Genomic DNA, 14,029 nt, shown 5'->3' with positions numbered 1-14,029 from the left:
GCATACCTTTTAGAAACGCACACCACAAGAAAGAAACAAGCAGCTTGTTCAAGTAAGAGTGACCAGGTTTTAATATCTTAAAACATCTGTGCAACATTGCTCGAAAATGTTACACCACTGCATGACCTGTAATGTCTCACAATATTTACAAAAATGCTGCTTACATCAAACCATAAAAAAGTCCCAAAAATATCAAAATAATGGACTCCAACAAACTATATATATAGCTCACATGAATGCAGAAAGGAGGAGGAGCAATCAAGTGCACGTCTTCATACTTCACACAATTCTTTTCTGTTTAGTATATATTAGTGAGGAAATATATACTCACGTGTTGGAAAAATAAAATACTGACAATGAGAGAGGTTGGAAGAGGACAAAAAAAAAAAAAAAAAAAGAGTAGAGATCAACACACACACACACACACCAAGTCACCACACAAACACACAGGAGGCAGAATGAACTTTACCCCAAGAGCTTTGTGTTGACAAACAGCTGATGCTTTCCTCGCCACTGATTACACTTTGAGGACCCTTAGCTTTTGCTTTAGCTTGACCTACATTTTCGCTACCAAATATCTTCAAGTTGCACAGGATGTCTCGTACAGTACAATTGCTGAAAGCAAGCGCAGATTTGTTCAACAAGGGACACGAGCATCTCGTCGGCACGGAAGCATCGACGACACGCACGGGAAAGGTCAACTCGTGTGAGGTTTCAGGGAGTACCAGCAAAGGTACGGCGGTGAACGTGTAGAAGTGGCAGCATGGTTCTCGCCGGCATCCGAAGCAGCAAGATGGGGGGGCTTTGCTGGAGGTGGGCTGTTGATCCCCACTCGTCATTTTATTGCACTGGTTTCATCCTGTAGTGATTCCGGCACAAGCCGTGAATAGTGTGGAACGTTTATTACCAACGTAGGCAACCTCCGCCTTCTTTCTCCTTTGAGCGTTTTCCATAAATAAGACATTGTGGAAGAAAAACAAGTCGCTTCGCTGTCAAAAGTGTTTTCTAAGCTCTTAAATAAAAAGGGGAATATGACCTTGCCAATGAATAAGGGGTCTTCTGTTCAAACAAAACATACATATACATATATAAGGCTCGAGTTCTTAACTCTCGGTAGTGTTATTGCCATCTAGCATATTTGTAAAGCTTCAAATAAATATGAAGAACTGTACAGAAATAATTTACAACAAGCACACAAAAAAAACAGAAGATCTTGTAACATGACGTGAATACGCAGTCGAGACGCTCGTGATGGGGGAGGGGACGTGATGACATTCAAATGACAAAAAGTTTCACCAAGACGGAACAATCCACACAAAACCCGCAACGCTTTTTGGGCTGGAGTTCGTCAAAAGAGTGTGTGGAATCCAAACAAAAACAAAATTACAATGATGACAATTCTAGGCCATGTGATGATGATGGAAGGCTCCGTCCCACTCGGCCGTTTAACCATTAACCCTTTCACCAACCTTTGTTGAAATATTTACTCCGTACGGCGTCATACGCAGGCAAATACAAATTTTTTTGGCCATGGATGCTGGACAGAACAGTCAGGCTGCAACTAACCTCTCTTATTGTTCGTTCAATGAATCCAAACAATTTATCCAATTAATCAACAATTATTATCACATTTAAAAATGTAAATATCTTTTGATTTCAGCCTCTCCGGTGTCAATATTTTTAAAAATTTCCTTAGACATCTACAAAAGGAGTCCTATTCTCTTTGTGTTTTAGGCAAAACAAGACATTCACACACATCAGCTTTGACTTTGGAAAACAGTGATGGACATTTTTGCTTCTTTTCTGACACACTGCAGGCCAAACCACTAACTGTATTTGCTCCATATTGATTTGGTGCAACTTGGGCAGGGGTGTCCAAAGTGTGGCCCAGGGGCCATTTGCAGCCCGAACATTCCAAAATATAACAAGAAAAAGAAAGAAAAAAAACCCCCACCAAAAATGGCAAAAAAAAATAAGTCATTTTACTAGAATAAATTCAATTATTGAGTAAAAAGTTGTAATTTTACAAGAATACCATCATAATATGAGGAAAAATAATGTCATTTTAGCAGAAAAAGGTGAAATATTAAAGCTGTTTTGAACAGTTGTAATATGAGAAAAAAAATCAATAGCTGATTTTATGAGAATAAACTCATAATATTAGTTGGAAAAATAACTACAAAATTTTAGTAGCATAAACATTAAATATTAAAAGAAAAATGTCATAATATGAGAAAAACAAAACAAAAAGGTGTATGTTTTGTAAAATCGGGTCAATCAGGTGACGATTTTATGAGATTACTTTTGGAATAATACGAGTAAAAATGTAATTTTACTAGCAAAAAAGATGGCATTTTAAAAGAAAAATGTCATAAAAAGAGAAAAACAAAACAAATAGGGGTGTAATCTTTGGAAACTTAAGTTGTGGAAAAAGGTATGTTACGAGAATAAAGTCTAAATATTTAGCAAATGCAGTTGTAAATACAAGAAGAAAATTGAAATTGTTGGGAAAAAAACAGCAGAAATAAAAAAAAAAAACAGCTGTTATTTTAGGAGAATAAAGTAAAAATATTAAGAGAAAAAAAGCCAAGGCTTTAGAAGAACAAACTTGTAATGTTATGAGGAAAAAATAACCTAATTTTAGTAGCATAAAGTTGAAATATTTTAGAAAAGAGACAAAAAAAAAAGTTGCAATATTATGAGAAAAACAAAACAACAAATAAAAGGTGTAATTTTTGGGAAATTAGGTTGTAACTTAACAAGAAAAGGAAAAAAGAAAAAAACAGCAGCAAAAATAGGAAAATAAGAAGTTATTTCACAACAATAAAGTCAATTAAGAGTAAAAAGTAATGCTGGAACGAGGAAAACATTTGCAATTTTACAATACACTTGCATTATGAGGAAAAATAATGTCATTTTAGTAGCATAGAGTTAAAAAAAAAAAAAAAATCCAAAACGTTATTTTAAAAAGTCAAGTTTGTACTAACACTTTTTCTCCTATATGACAAAGCCGAGATGGTTTTTTTTTTTTCTTGAAATACAGTGGTGTGAAAAAGTGTTTGCCCCCTTCCTGATTTCTTTTTTTAATTGCATGTTTGTCACAATTAAATGTTTCAGATCATAAAATAATTTTAAATATTCGTCAAAGACAAAATAACTGAACACAAAATGCTCTTTTTAAATGAAACCTATTATTATTAAGGGAGAAAATAATCCAAACCTACATGGCCCTGTGTGAAAAAGTGATTGCCCCCTAAATCTAATAACTGGTTGGGCCACCCTTAGCAGCAACAACTGCAATCAAGCGTTTGTGATAACTTGCAATGAGTCTCTTACAGCGCTGTGGAGGAATTTTGGCCCACTCATCTTTGCAGAATTGTTGTAATTCAGCCACACTAGAGGGTTTTCCAGCATGAAGCACCTTTTTAAGGTCATGCCACAGCATCTCAATAGGATTCAGGTAAAATAATAATAACAATAATAATACATTTTATTTGTTGGCACCTTTCAAAACACCCAAGGTCACCTACATGCAATAAAGTAATCACAATAGAGCAGCCATCACCAAATGGTGTACCTCGATCCACATCCAGATCTAGTGATGGCCCTTTACGGATCCGTGACCAATTCAAGTGAATGGGAAATATAATAACATATAATCATGCTCGCGGACCGATAGCAGTGGCAGTTTGCGGGCGTAATTACTTCAGTTATTACCGTGACAGCAAACGTGGTGACGTCACTCAAAATAGGCCAATGAAATAATTTGTTTACTTGCAGAGAATCATCTATCCATCTTCTATGCCACTAAACTTCGAATGACAACCATGGCTTGCTCAAAAGTAAGGGGTTGATCGAGAAATCCAAACATTTAAAAGTGAAAGGACGGACCAATTTATTGTCATTCTTCCAGAATCCAGAGCCAAACCGATGTGTCTCATGTGCTCTCAAACTGTAGCGCCCAGTATGAAAAATCTATGAGAGTCATAGCACATTAATTTACAGCACAGCAACGTGCTAATGAGTCTTCACTAAGGTCAGGACTTTGACTAGGCCACTCCAAAGTCTTCATTTTGTTTTTCTTCAGCCATTCAGAGGTGGACTTGCTGGTGTGTTTTGGATCATTGTCCTGTTCTAGAACCCAAGTTGGTGTCAGCTTGAGGTCACAAACAGATGACCAGACATTCTCATTCAGGATTTTTTGGTAGACAGCAGAATTCATGGTTCCATTTATCACAACAAGTCTTCCAGGTCCTGAAGCAGCAAAACAGCCCCAGACCATCACACTACCACCACCATATTTTACTGTTGGTGTGATGTTCTTTTTCTGAAATGCAGCATTACCTTTACACCAGATGTCATGGGACACACACCTTCCAAAAAGTCAGACCACAGAGTATTTTCCCAAAGATCTTGGAGATCATCAAGATGTTGTCTGGCAAAATGGAGACACGCCTTAATGTTCTTTTTGTTCAGCAGTGGTTTTCGTCTTGGAACTCTGCCATGCAGGCCGTTTTTTCCCAGTGTCTTTCTAATGGTAGAGTCATGAACACTGACCTTTACTGAGGCCAGTGAGGCCTGCAGGTTTTTGGATGTTGTTGTGGGGTCTTTTGTGCATTTTGTGTTCAGTTGTGTTGTCACTGACTAATATTTAAATTTGTTTGATGATCTGAAACATTTAAGTGTGACAAACAATACAAAAAAAGGTGAAATCAGGATGGGGACAAACACCTTTTCAAACCACTGTACATAATTTTTTTAGCATCTCTTCACAAAATATCAAAGTGGCAAAGTTGCATACTTAAATTTTTCTTTATTTTTCCCACTATGTGGCCCTCACTAAATAAAAAAGTTTGGACATCCCAGGTCTGTTGCCTAACCAATGACTCAATCGAAACAACAAGCTTCAGATTAATGGACTATAGGGCGGCGTCGTGCGAGGTGCGCTTTGTTATAGAGTTCAAGAAAAAAAACATCTCAGCTTTGTGATGTTGGTGAAAAAATCAATTATTAATATCAACTTTGTGCTTTGCTCTTCCCCCCCCCCTATAACTTTCCTCTTAAATAAACCATTTTCCTCTCAGAATTAGGACTTTATTCCAGTAATATTTGGACTTTATTTCCATATTATAACTTTTTCCCCAACCAAATTTGTCAAAAATGACAGCTTTATTTTGTTCTGCTTGTTTCTCATAAATTTAAAATATATCATTTTTTTTTCTTGAATACTTCAACTCTGCTACTAAAATGACATAATTTTTCCTCATATTACAAGTTTATTTTTGTAAAATTGCAGCTGTTTTTCCCATTTCTGCTGTTTTGTTAATTTTCCTACTATTTCAATTTTCTTCTTGCAAATTTTCTTCTCGTAATTATGACTTTACTCCCATAATATTTTTACTTTATCGTAACATTAACTATGTACGTAACTTTTCCCCAAACCTAATTTTCCAAAAATTACAACTTTATTCATTGTTTCATTTGTTTTTCATACAGTAACTTTTGCTTTAATATTTCAACTTTATGCTACTAACATTATATTATTTCTCCTCATAATATTACAAACTTATTCTCGTAAAATTACAACTTTTTCTTGTTAGATTTTTCAAGTAATATTTTATCTCTATTCTTGTAAAATTACTCCTGCACTTTGGACACTTCTGGGTTAAATGACCAACCATGATAAGCAAAATTACGGTTTTTAACATTAGAGCCCTGTAGACACCCTTATAGTCACCTTTACACTCATTAACCAATATAGAGAAAATAAGACATTTAAGACATAAATAAGACTCGTACTCATGTGTGTTGCTGTTAATGTGGTGCGGTGTTGGACAGGAAGTGACGTCAGGGGTTCAGTGTTGAGTTTTTGCTGACCTTACAGTAGCCCGTGTTAGGGATTATTGTGCCTGTTGTGAGATCATTCAAATCTGCAATAAAAGCCTGTTGTTTCGCCGATCAAGTCTGGTGATTGTGTGTCTCATCCAGCATTAGAATAACATTACTGACACCTAGTGACCAGTGTAAAACATATTAGGGGTGCTCCGATCAATCGGCCAATTTCCGTGAAAAAGCACGGTATCAGCATAAGCCGATACTGGCTTTATAACGTCAATCACCTCCACCCCCATTGCAGCATCCAGCCTATAGCGACAGTCCACTTTCCCTTCACAAAGCCAAAACAAGTATGTCTGCTGTGTGGGACTTCTTGTCGTTGTGAGTGTGATATCAATTTTGCGCTCGGAAAAACATGACACAAAAAATAGCTCGCCGGGGTGGCACGTCAAAAAGCCTTAGTTTGGTGCGGCATTTTGGGGGGGACATACACTTGGCAGGGTGTCGTGAGTTTTTGAGGCTCGCGATGTGATCATTGGTCAGGCGGCGGCTAATTAGCCAAAACACTGGACACGCGCCCGTTTGCGGGTGGCAGTCGGAGGTTCGGGTTTAATTCGCCGGACTGGATGGCCGGTCGTTGTCTGCGATGGAGGACACCGGGTTTGCCGACTCCCTGGGGGTCCTGCTGGAGCGCCATCAACCTGTGTGCTCTCATATCCAAAGTCTCGTTAAAGAAGGCGCCCAATCCTCTAAGTTTCACAAGTGATTTTGAAAAAGTAAGTCAAATATGTTTTTGTCTAGGTTTTATATTTCCCCTTTCATATCATATAGCCCAGGGATCACCAACCTACATGGTGCCCGCGGGCACCAGGGACCCCACGATCACATGAGGCACCTGCAAGCCTGCTTTTTATTCAGGTTTTCAGTTAATAATGTGAGAACACTAGAAAGAAATGCATTCAGAAATACAAAATGAGTTGTGCATACCAGCATTTTGTTAATGTTCTGTTAAAACAAGCATATTCGCTTTGTTATAAAATAAAATGTTGGCCATTTTCATTTTGTAAAAGTAGCTCTCACAAGAAAAAACATTGGTGACCCCTGAAATACCCATTAATAAATTTGATACTTTATTTAAAAAAATGATGTGATTGGTATCGGTATTGACTCAGGGATGATCAGTATTGGCAGCATAAAAACCTGATCGGAGCATCCCTACTGCATACTGTATCATCACAATGTCTTTGAATGTGTCTTCTGAATGCCTTATATTTGTATTTGACGTCATTTAGCCATTTTTATGCTTGACAAAGCTTCAGTTCGGCAAAAATACTATCACCTTGGAATATTATTATTTTGGACTAGCCTGCCCAACAGCCATGAAACTCGACAAAGTGACAAGTTTCCACTGGAGAAATGGTGAAAAGGGCAAAAACCACCCCACAAAAAACCCGTACCATATGAAAACCGGCAATCGCTCTCCAAGCATCTCAGTAAACGTCAACAGCTGAAAAACCAAATACAATTTTTAAAAAGCGCAAGTTTCTCAGACAGAAGGGTTAAATGCTGCAGTGGGACGGAGCCTCCAACAATATCAACACCATCTGCTGGTAAAGTTCATTCTGTCTTTGTTTTCCGTGAACACTTTCTGGCATGACACAACGTGTACAAAAAAAAACAAAAAACAAAACAACTCAAAGCACCCGCCTGACTGCCGTGTCATATAAAAAGCTGTTTTTTTTTAGTATTTAATCACACGCGCGCGCGGTCCTATGCGAGTGTACGTCTGAATAGAAAGCGAGACGTCGGTACACTTCCGCTTTGTTTTTGTACAACAAAAAATAAAATGTGCATTAAGTACGCTTGTACATTACATTTTACAATATTTACATACATTTCTTAATAATCTGACATTTCAGGTTTACCCTATTTACATCATGAAAATGTATCAGAAATATTTGGACTGTCTATTTTTCTTAAATATGTAAGGTAATGCTCAGGTTTTTTTTTGTCTTTTACTATCTTATACTAGAAAAAAATAGTTCAGCGAGCTGTAGATAAATTGCAACTTTTTTTGATGGTTCTCTCAATTTGTTCACTCTTCTACAGTTAAAACCGTGTCGGTGATTGGAAGTTCCAGCACCTCAATGACGTCATGGAGTGGGCGAGGGAACACGCGGCGTCCATGCGTAGCACCTAGGATAGCTCAGACGGCAGCGAGGCACCTCCGGAGGCTTTGAGGACGACGACACATTCATTGTTATCTGGAGATCTTCCGCCTCTTGGGCTTCGGCGCCTTCGTCGTCCGCTCTCTTGACGGGATCTGGTGGCAGAGGAGAGCATGAGCGTGGGTGCAGCAAAGGCGGCATTTGATGGGCAGCCATTGGACTCACAGTGGCCGACATCTTGTCCAGCTCGCTCATGGCCTCGTGGATAGCAGCTTCCAAGTGATTATTCAGTTTCCCCGGCCTGGCAGACAAACATTTATATACGATCAGCGCCAACGTTGTGTCACCTTGTTATGTGTCTTACTTACTTTAAGCCTCTTTTGGCAACTCGGTCAAGTGCCTCCAAGTCATGTGTTAAAGTTTTTAGCTTTTCCGGCTCCATCTGTAAAGACACAAGTGAAGACATCATGAAGTGTTCCACATAGATCACTTGCTATTGATATTTTACTGTAGTTTTCGTAACCCACATGTCAAGTAACTCAGCAGTAATACTCTATATTGCCCACCAGATGCCATTAAAGCAGTGGTTCTCAATTATTTTCTGTCATGCCCCCACTGGGGGACAGAAATGTTTTCGCTTCCCCCAATTTGAAATAGTATTGAGAAACTGATTATATATATCTATTTATTTATCTGTACAGACCGAACTCGAGACTGAAACCAGTGAAATGCAACAAAATGGAGAGCAGTGAAGCATACAAGCGTATTTAACAGTCAAATTGCATAATATTGAGTCCTCCCTGCCTCTCACACCCCCACCGACAGTTCACGGCGTCCCACCCGAGGGGAGCCCGCCCCATTATTTGAGGAGCGGTAAAGAAGGTGAGAAACACTATTGAATTCCAGGAAAAACTCATTGCAAAGTACGAAGATGGCATCGCCTCCCATCACTCCCTCCCCGCTCCATTTTCGCCAACAACAGTTTTCAGTAAAGGTAAAGGTGAAGTTTCCTCATTCATAATTATTTAGCTTTTTTTAAGATTTAAAACATTATGTATTCTCTATAAAATGTTGGGTGTGAGGCCACACTGTGGCCTAGTGGTTAGCATGTTGGCCACACAGTCAAGAGATCAGGAAGATCTGGGTTCGAATCTCCATTGGGCATCTCTGTGTGGAGTTTGCATGTTCTCTCCGTGCATAAGTGGGTTTTCTCCGGGTACTCCGGTTTCCTCCCACATTCGAAAAACATGCATGTGCGGTTAATTGGTGACTCTAAATTGTCCATAGGTATGAATGTGAGTGTGAATGGTTGTTTGTCTATGTGTGCCCTGTGATTGGCTGGCGACCAGTCCAGGATGTACCCCGCCTCTTGTCCGAAGTCAGCTGGGATAGGCTCAAGCATACCGGCGACCTGAGTTAGTGCCATAGAAGATGGATGGATGGATTTTTGGGTGTCTGGAAGAAATTAATTGGATTTACATTATTCCTTATGGGAAGATTTACTTTCGGTTTTCTCTGGACCTTTTGGAACAGATTACTAGCGAAAACTGAGGTACAGTAATCTCTTGCCACTTTATCACGTTTTTACAAAAATTTATTAAAACAATAATTCTGTTTCATGGTTGAAAAAGGCGTATTAGCCAAAAAGCGCGTCAGATAATGAGGTTTGCACATTTGGAAGTGAGTCCTGAACGCAGTTTTGGACGGTTATGCACGCTGTGTGAGTTAGTTTTAACACAGAGTTCCATTGACATAAGTGCAACGCGGACTTTGTAATATTGGCATGCCCAGCAGTCCCGCTCTGCTTTGCTCTGTTCACGGTGTTAGCCTGTCGAGCAATGGTTCCCAGGAAATGTTTGTTCGGGTGGGCCTAAAGCGGCAAGAATCAGGCAGAAGTGGTTAGAGTTGCTGATTCCTGGCCAGCAAAAGAATATATGCTCATCTGTCAATGGCAATTCACATGGGTTTTGTGAACATGGTCCAATACGAAGCTGGACTATCCGCCAAACTGTTGCTGAAGTCTGACGCCTTTCCAACGTTACTTGGTCGTGTTGAAGAGTCAGAAGAGCAAGCTGTAAGTAACAATTTATCAGTTTCCTAACTGTGTTTATTTTGTGTAAGTAATCGGACAAAAGGGGTTCGTTCGGCTGTCCGCAAGTCCTCGGGAGCACTTGGGAGTGTGACCAATCACAGCGGAGTGGGCTCGGTGGGAGGCGTACCTGGAGGAAGGCCGTGGGTGGAGTGAATTACACAGACGGTTTGGGCGGGAGGCAGGAAACACTGTAGGAAGAGGTGCAGAGTCTGGAAGATCTAGAAAGCTTTCTGTGTGGGTTATCGTGTGTAGCTGCTCTGTAGGAGTCCAGAACTCAATACAAGGGCCCAAAAATTTGTATAAATAGGTCCCCTTTAAATTAAGCATTTAAGCATAAATGAATTAAAATACAAACATAAGGCATTCAAGGACACGTTGTGAAATGTATGTAGTATTCTACTAGGTGTCAGTAAAGCTAAATTGAGACAACAGCCACCACAGGAAATACAACGAGCCGTCATTTATCATGGTTAATCGGTTACAGACACGCAAGTGAAGTTTTGCCAAGTAGGATTCCTTGTTTATAAATGGAATATACAAAACCAGTTTATGACCTTAATAAGTTTAACATTATTGAGCCCTCTAGACATTAAGTAAAACCCCTATAGTCACCTTTAAACACCTATTACCCAATATGGCAGTCACAATGAGAGGAAAAAAAAGGCATACTAGGCATAAACAAGACTCGTGCTTGTGTGTGTTGCTGTATATGTGTTCCTGTGGCGTGGACAGGAAGCTACACTGGGAGTTCAGAGTTGTGTTTTAGCTGGCTGTGGGTTACGGTTGCAACAATAGCCCATGTTAGGGATTATTGTGCAGTATTATACCTGCAATATAAGCCTGTTGTTTCGGTGATCAAGTCTAGTGGGCCATCTCACTTCCTGTACCCAACATTACAGTAACATTACCTAGTGTACCTAGTGTAGTATACTACACATCACAATGTCTTTGAATGCATCCTCTCAATGCCTTATACAGACATGATCAAAATCTTAAGATCAGTTGAAAAATTGCTAGAATTTGCATTTTAACACATTTGGATCTTAATGAAGTTTTAAGTAGAGCTACAATATGCAAAAACAAGAAGGGGAAGTGAGACAAAAAGCACTTTGAAAATGTAATTGATTGAAAACAACAATTAAACTGAAATAGGCTGTTTATCAGCTGATCAAAAGTTTAAGACCATCGCTCAAAAAATAACAAAAAACTCTCCAAACCAGAACAAAAAATGTTCTCAGTAGGACTCAGTAATGAGTAGCTCCACCCTTCTTGTTAATCACTTCAAAAATGGGTTTGTGCATGCTTGATGCGAGTGTTTCCAGGAGGCTAGTGGGAACATTGCTCCAAGTGTTGAAGATGGTTTCACGAAGGGCATCAACTGTCTGGAACTGATGGCCATTTTTATAAACGTCCCTTGCCATCTATCCCCAAATGTTCTCTATGGGATTTAAATGAGGATAACATGCAGGACGGTCCAAAAGAGTGATGTTATTCTCCCTGAAGAAGTCCTTGGTCAAGCGAGCATTGTGAACTGCAGCGTTGTCCTGTTGAAAAACCCAGCTGTTACCACACAGACGAGGGCCCTCAGTCATGAGGGATGCCCGCTGCAACATCTGCACGTAAGCGGCCGCCGTTTGACGACCCCGCACCACCTGAAGCTCCAGTGTTCCACTGAATGAAAAAGCACCTCAGATCATGTTGGACCCCTCCTCCACTGTGCCAGGTAAAAAAAAAAAAAAAAACAGGTGGGATCTCTTTGTCATGCCAGTAATGTTGGAAGCCATCTGGACAGTCAAGGTTACATTTTTTTCTCATCAGAGAATACAAATTTTCCACCTTTCAATGTCCCATGTTTGATGCTCCCTGGTAAAGTCTAAACAGGCAGTTTTGTGGCGTTGAAGGAGACGAGATCTTTTAATTTGTTTTTTGTTTTTTAAAACTTTTTCCCGCAGATGCCGTCTGATGGTTATTGCGCTGCAGTCGGCACCAGTAAGGGCCTTAATGTGGGTGGAAGACCGCCCTGTGTCTTGATGGACAGCCAATCGGATCCTCCGGCTCAGCGCAGGTGTGATTTTTTTGGGTCTACCACTTGACTTTTTGTTCCATAATGCTCAGGATCTTTCAAAAAATGTAGAATGACAATCTTACTGCGGCTAACCTCAGCAGCAATGGCACGCTGCGAGAGGCCTTGCTTATGCAGCTCCACAATCCGACCACGTTCAAAAAGAGAAATCTTAGCTTTAGCCATCAGGAGGGCATGACAGTGTGAATGCCTGACAGAAAATGAACATTTTGAGCAGATTTTGGCTTTTATAGCCTGTGGTCTTAAACTTTTGATCAGGTGATCAACAACCTCTTTCATTTTTTTGTGTTTTTGTTTAAATTACAAGCTCCAAATGTTTTTTTGTCTCACTCCCCCTTTTTGCTTTTGCATATTGTAGCTCTACTTCAAACCTCATTAAAATCTAAATGTGCAAAACGTAAATTCTAGCAGTTTTTCAACTGGTCTTAAGATTTTGATCAAGTCTGTATATGCCTAGGAAAAATATATATGCTCAATATATTTAAATATATATATTGCATATATATTTAAATTATACATATATTTATTTATTTTGTAGAACGGTTCTTAAAGTACATTAAAAAGTGATAGCTATTTAAAGCTTTGTGTTATTATTGGTTATTGGAGTCAACATTTCAGCCTTTTCTCATTGTGCCTTTTGCTCTATTATTTTTTTTTTAAACTATTTCTGTTGTTTTAAAATTTTATTTTGTTTCTGCAGTGATGCAATGACAAACATTGTCCAAAAATATGAGCAAAAAAATACATTTTATAGAGAATAAATAATGTTTTACAAAAAATAAAATAAATAATAATAATAATTATTATGAATGAGGAATGAAATGAATAAATTAACATTTTAACTTCCCCATTACCCTTATTGAAGACTCTTGTCGCCTTTGGGCCACATTTTGGCCACCCCCGCTTTTGTGGATCTTCGTCGGGGTTGTGCTAGTGGCGTCGGTTCTATGAGCTAACTATAACTCTTTTTGGCTTGTTGAGCACTGGTGGTTGAGGGGCTGCGTAACAACAGTCATTCCTAACGAGCAGCGTTGGAGTGATATTTTTGCTTTAATTTTGAGGTAGCAAAGGCAGATTTTGAGCCACAATAATGTGCAATAATTACTGTTGCGTGAGCAGGCACATTGCTTCGCTCTGTCACTTTCTCTCTCCCTGTCGCTGAAATAAAGCTTGTATGAAGTCACGTTACCATCGTAATAAACTGCCACACATTCGACAGCAGTCATAATTAAGAGAAAGCTAGCCCTCCACACAGCTAACGTTACGTTAGCAAAGTAAATTAACCTTAATCTCACTGATTTGCGCCATGTTAATGTTACCTTGGCTGCATTCGGGAGGAGATTATACAACATAAGATGAGCTGTTGTGGTATGTAAGTGCCGCATTACAACGGCTACACACCACGGTGTTCAACTTACTGTTTAGCCATATTTTCTGTCAGTTTTTTACATTTTGTTATCATTTTATTCTCTTTTGTTGTCTTGTTGCATTCTCCCGTGCCTTCAAACGTCCACTTCCTTCTTTGTCCTCTGTGTGGGTGATGTAAGCGATTTCTCGAGGCTTTTTTTTTTTTTTTTTTTTTAAATAATCGAGGTACTTTAATTATTTGAGGAATCGTTGCACCCCTAGCCTTGTGTATTACATTGTTTTCACTCAGCTATCTGTTCCCGTCTGGATGCAATTATATACTAATTCGGCACAGTGTGGACGCAACTTTTTTTCAAAACGGCAAAAAAAAAAAAAAAAAAATCCTAAGAATGTTCCCATGTGGACAGGGCATTAGTGTCATTTCCCTGACTTTGCACATTTCTTATTTCTATTGGGAAAGGTGGCGGCTATCAATCAGTTGCG

The 14,029-nt window shown here is 39.2% G+C and overlaps 1 protein-coding gene across 4 annotated transcripts in view; it reads right to left on the bottom strand.

The window, feature by feature from the left end:
- Nucleotides 1-53: 53 nt before the first annotated feature.
- LOC129181118 (methyl-CpG-binding domain protein 5-like) overlaps nt 54-14,029 on the bottom strand; it is a 40,571-nt gene continuing 26,595 nt past the window's right edge. For all 4 annotated transcript variants that reach the window (XM_054775831.1, XM_054775837.1, XM_054775847.1 and 1 more), the window contains 3 exons: nt 8,372-8,445; nt 8,229-8,304; nt 54-8,158 (listed from right to left, as the gene is read on the bottom strand). In XM_054775831.1, coding sequence (XP_054631806.1) covers nt 8,096-8,158; nt 8,229-8,304; nt 8,372-8,445 — 213 coding nt within the window. In that variant the 3' untranslated portion in view covers nt 54-8,095. The remainder of the gene's footprint in view (nt 8,159-8,228; nt 8,305-8,371; nt 8,446-14,029) is intronic.

Source organism: Dunckerocampus dactyliophorus, chromosome 1 (genome assembly GCF_027744805.1).
Source record: "Dunckerocampus dactyliophorus isolate RoL2022-P2 chromosome 1, RoL_Ddac_1.1, whole genome shotgun sequence".
NCBI lineage: Eukaryota > Metazoa > Chordata > Actinopteri > Syngnathiformes > Syngnathidae > Dunckerocampus > Dunckerocampus dactyliophorus.
This window is presented reverse-complemented; position numbering and strand designations above follow the sequence as displayed.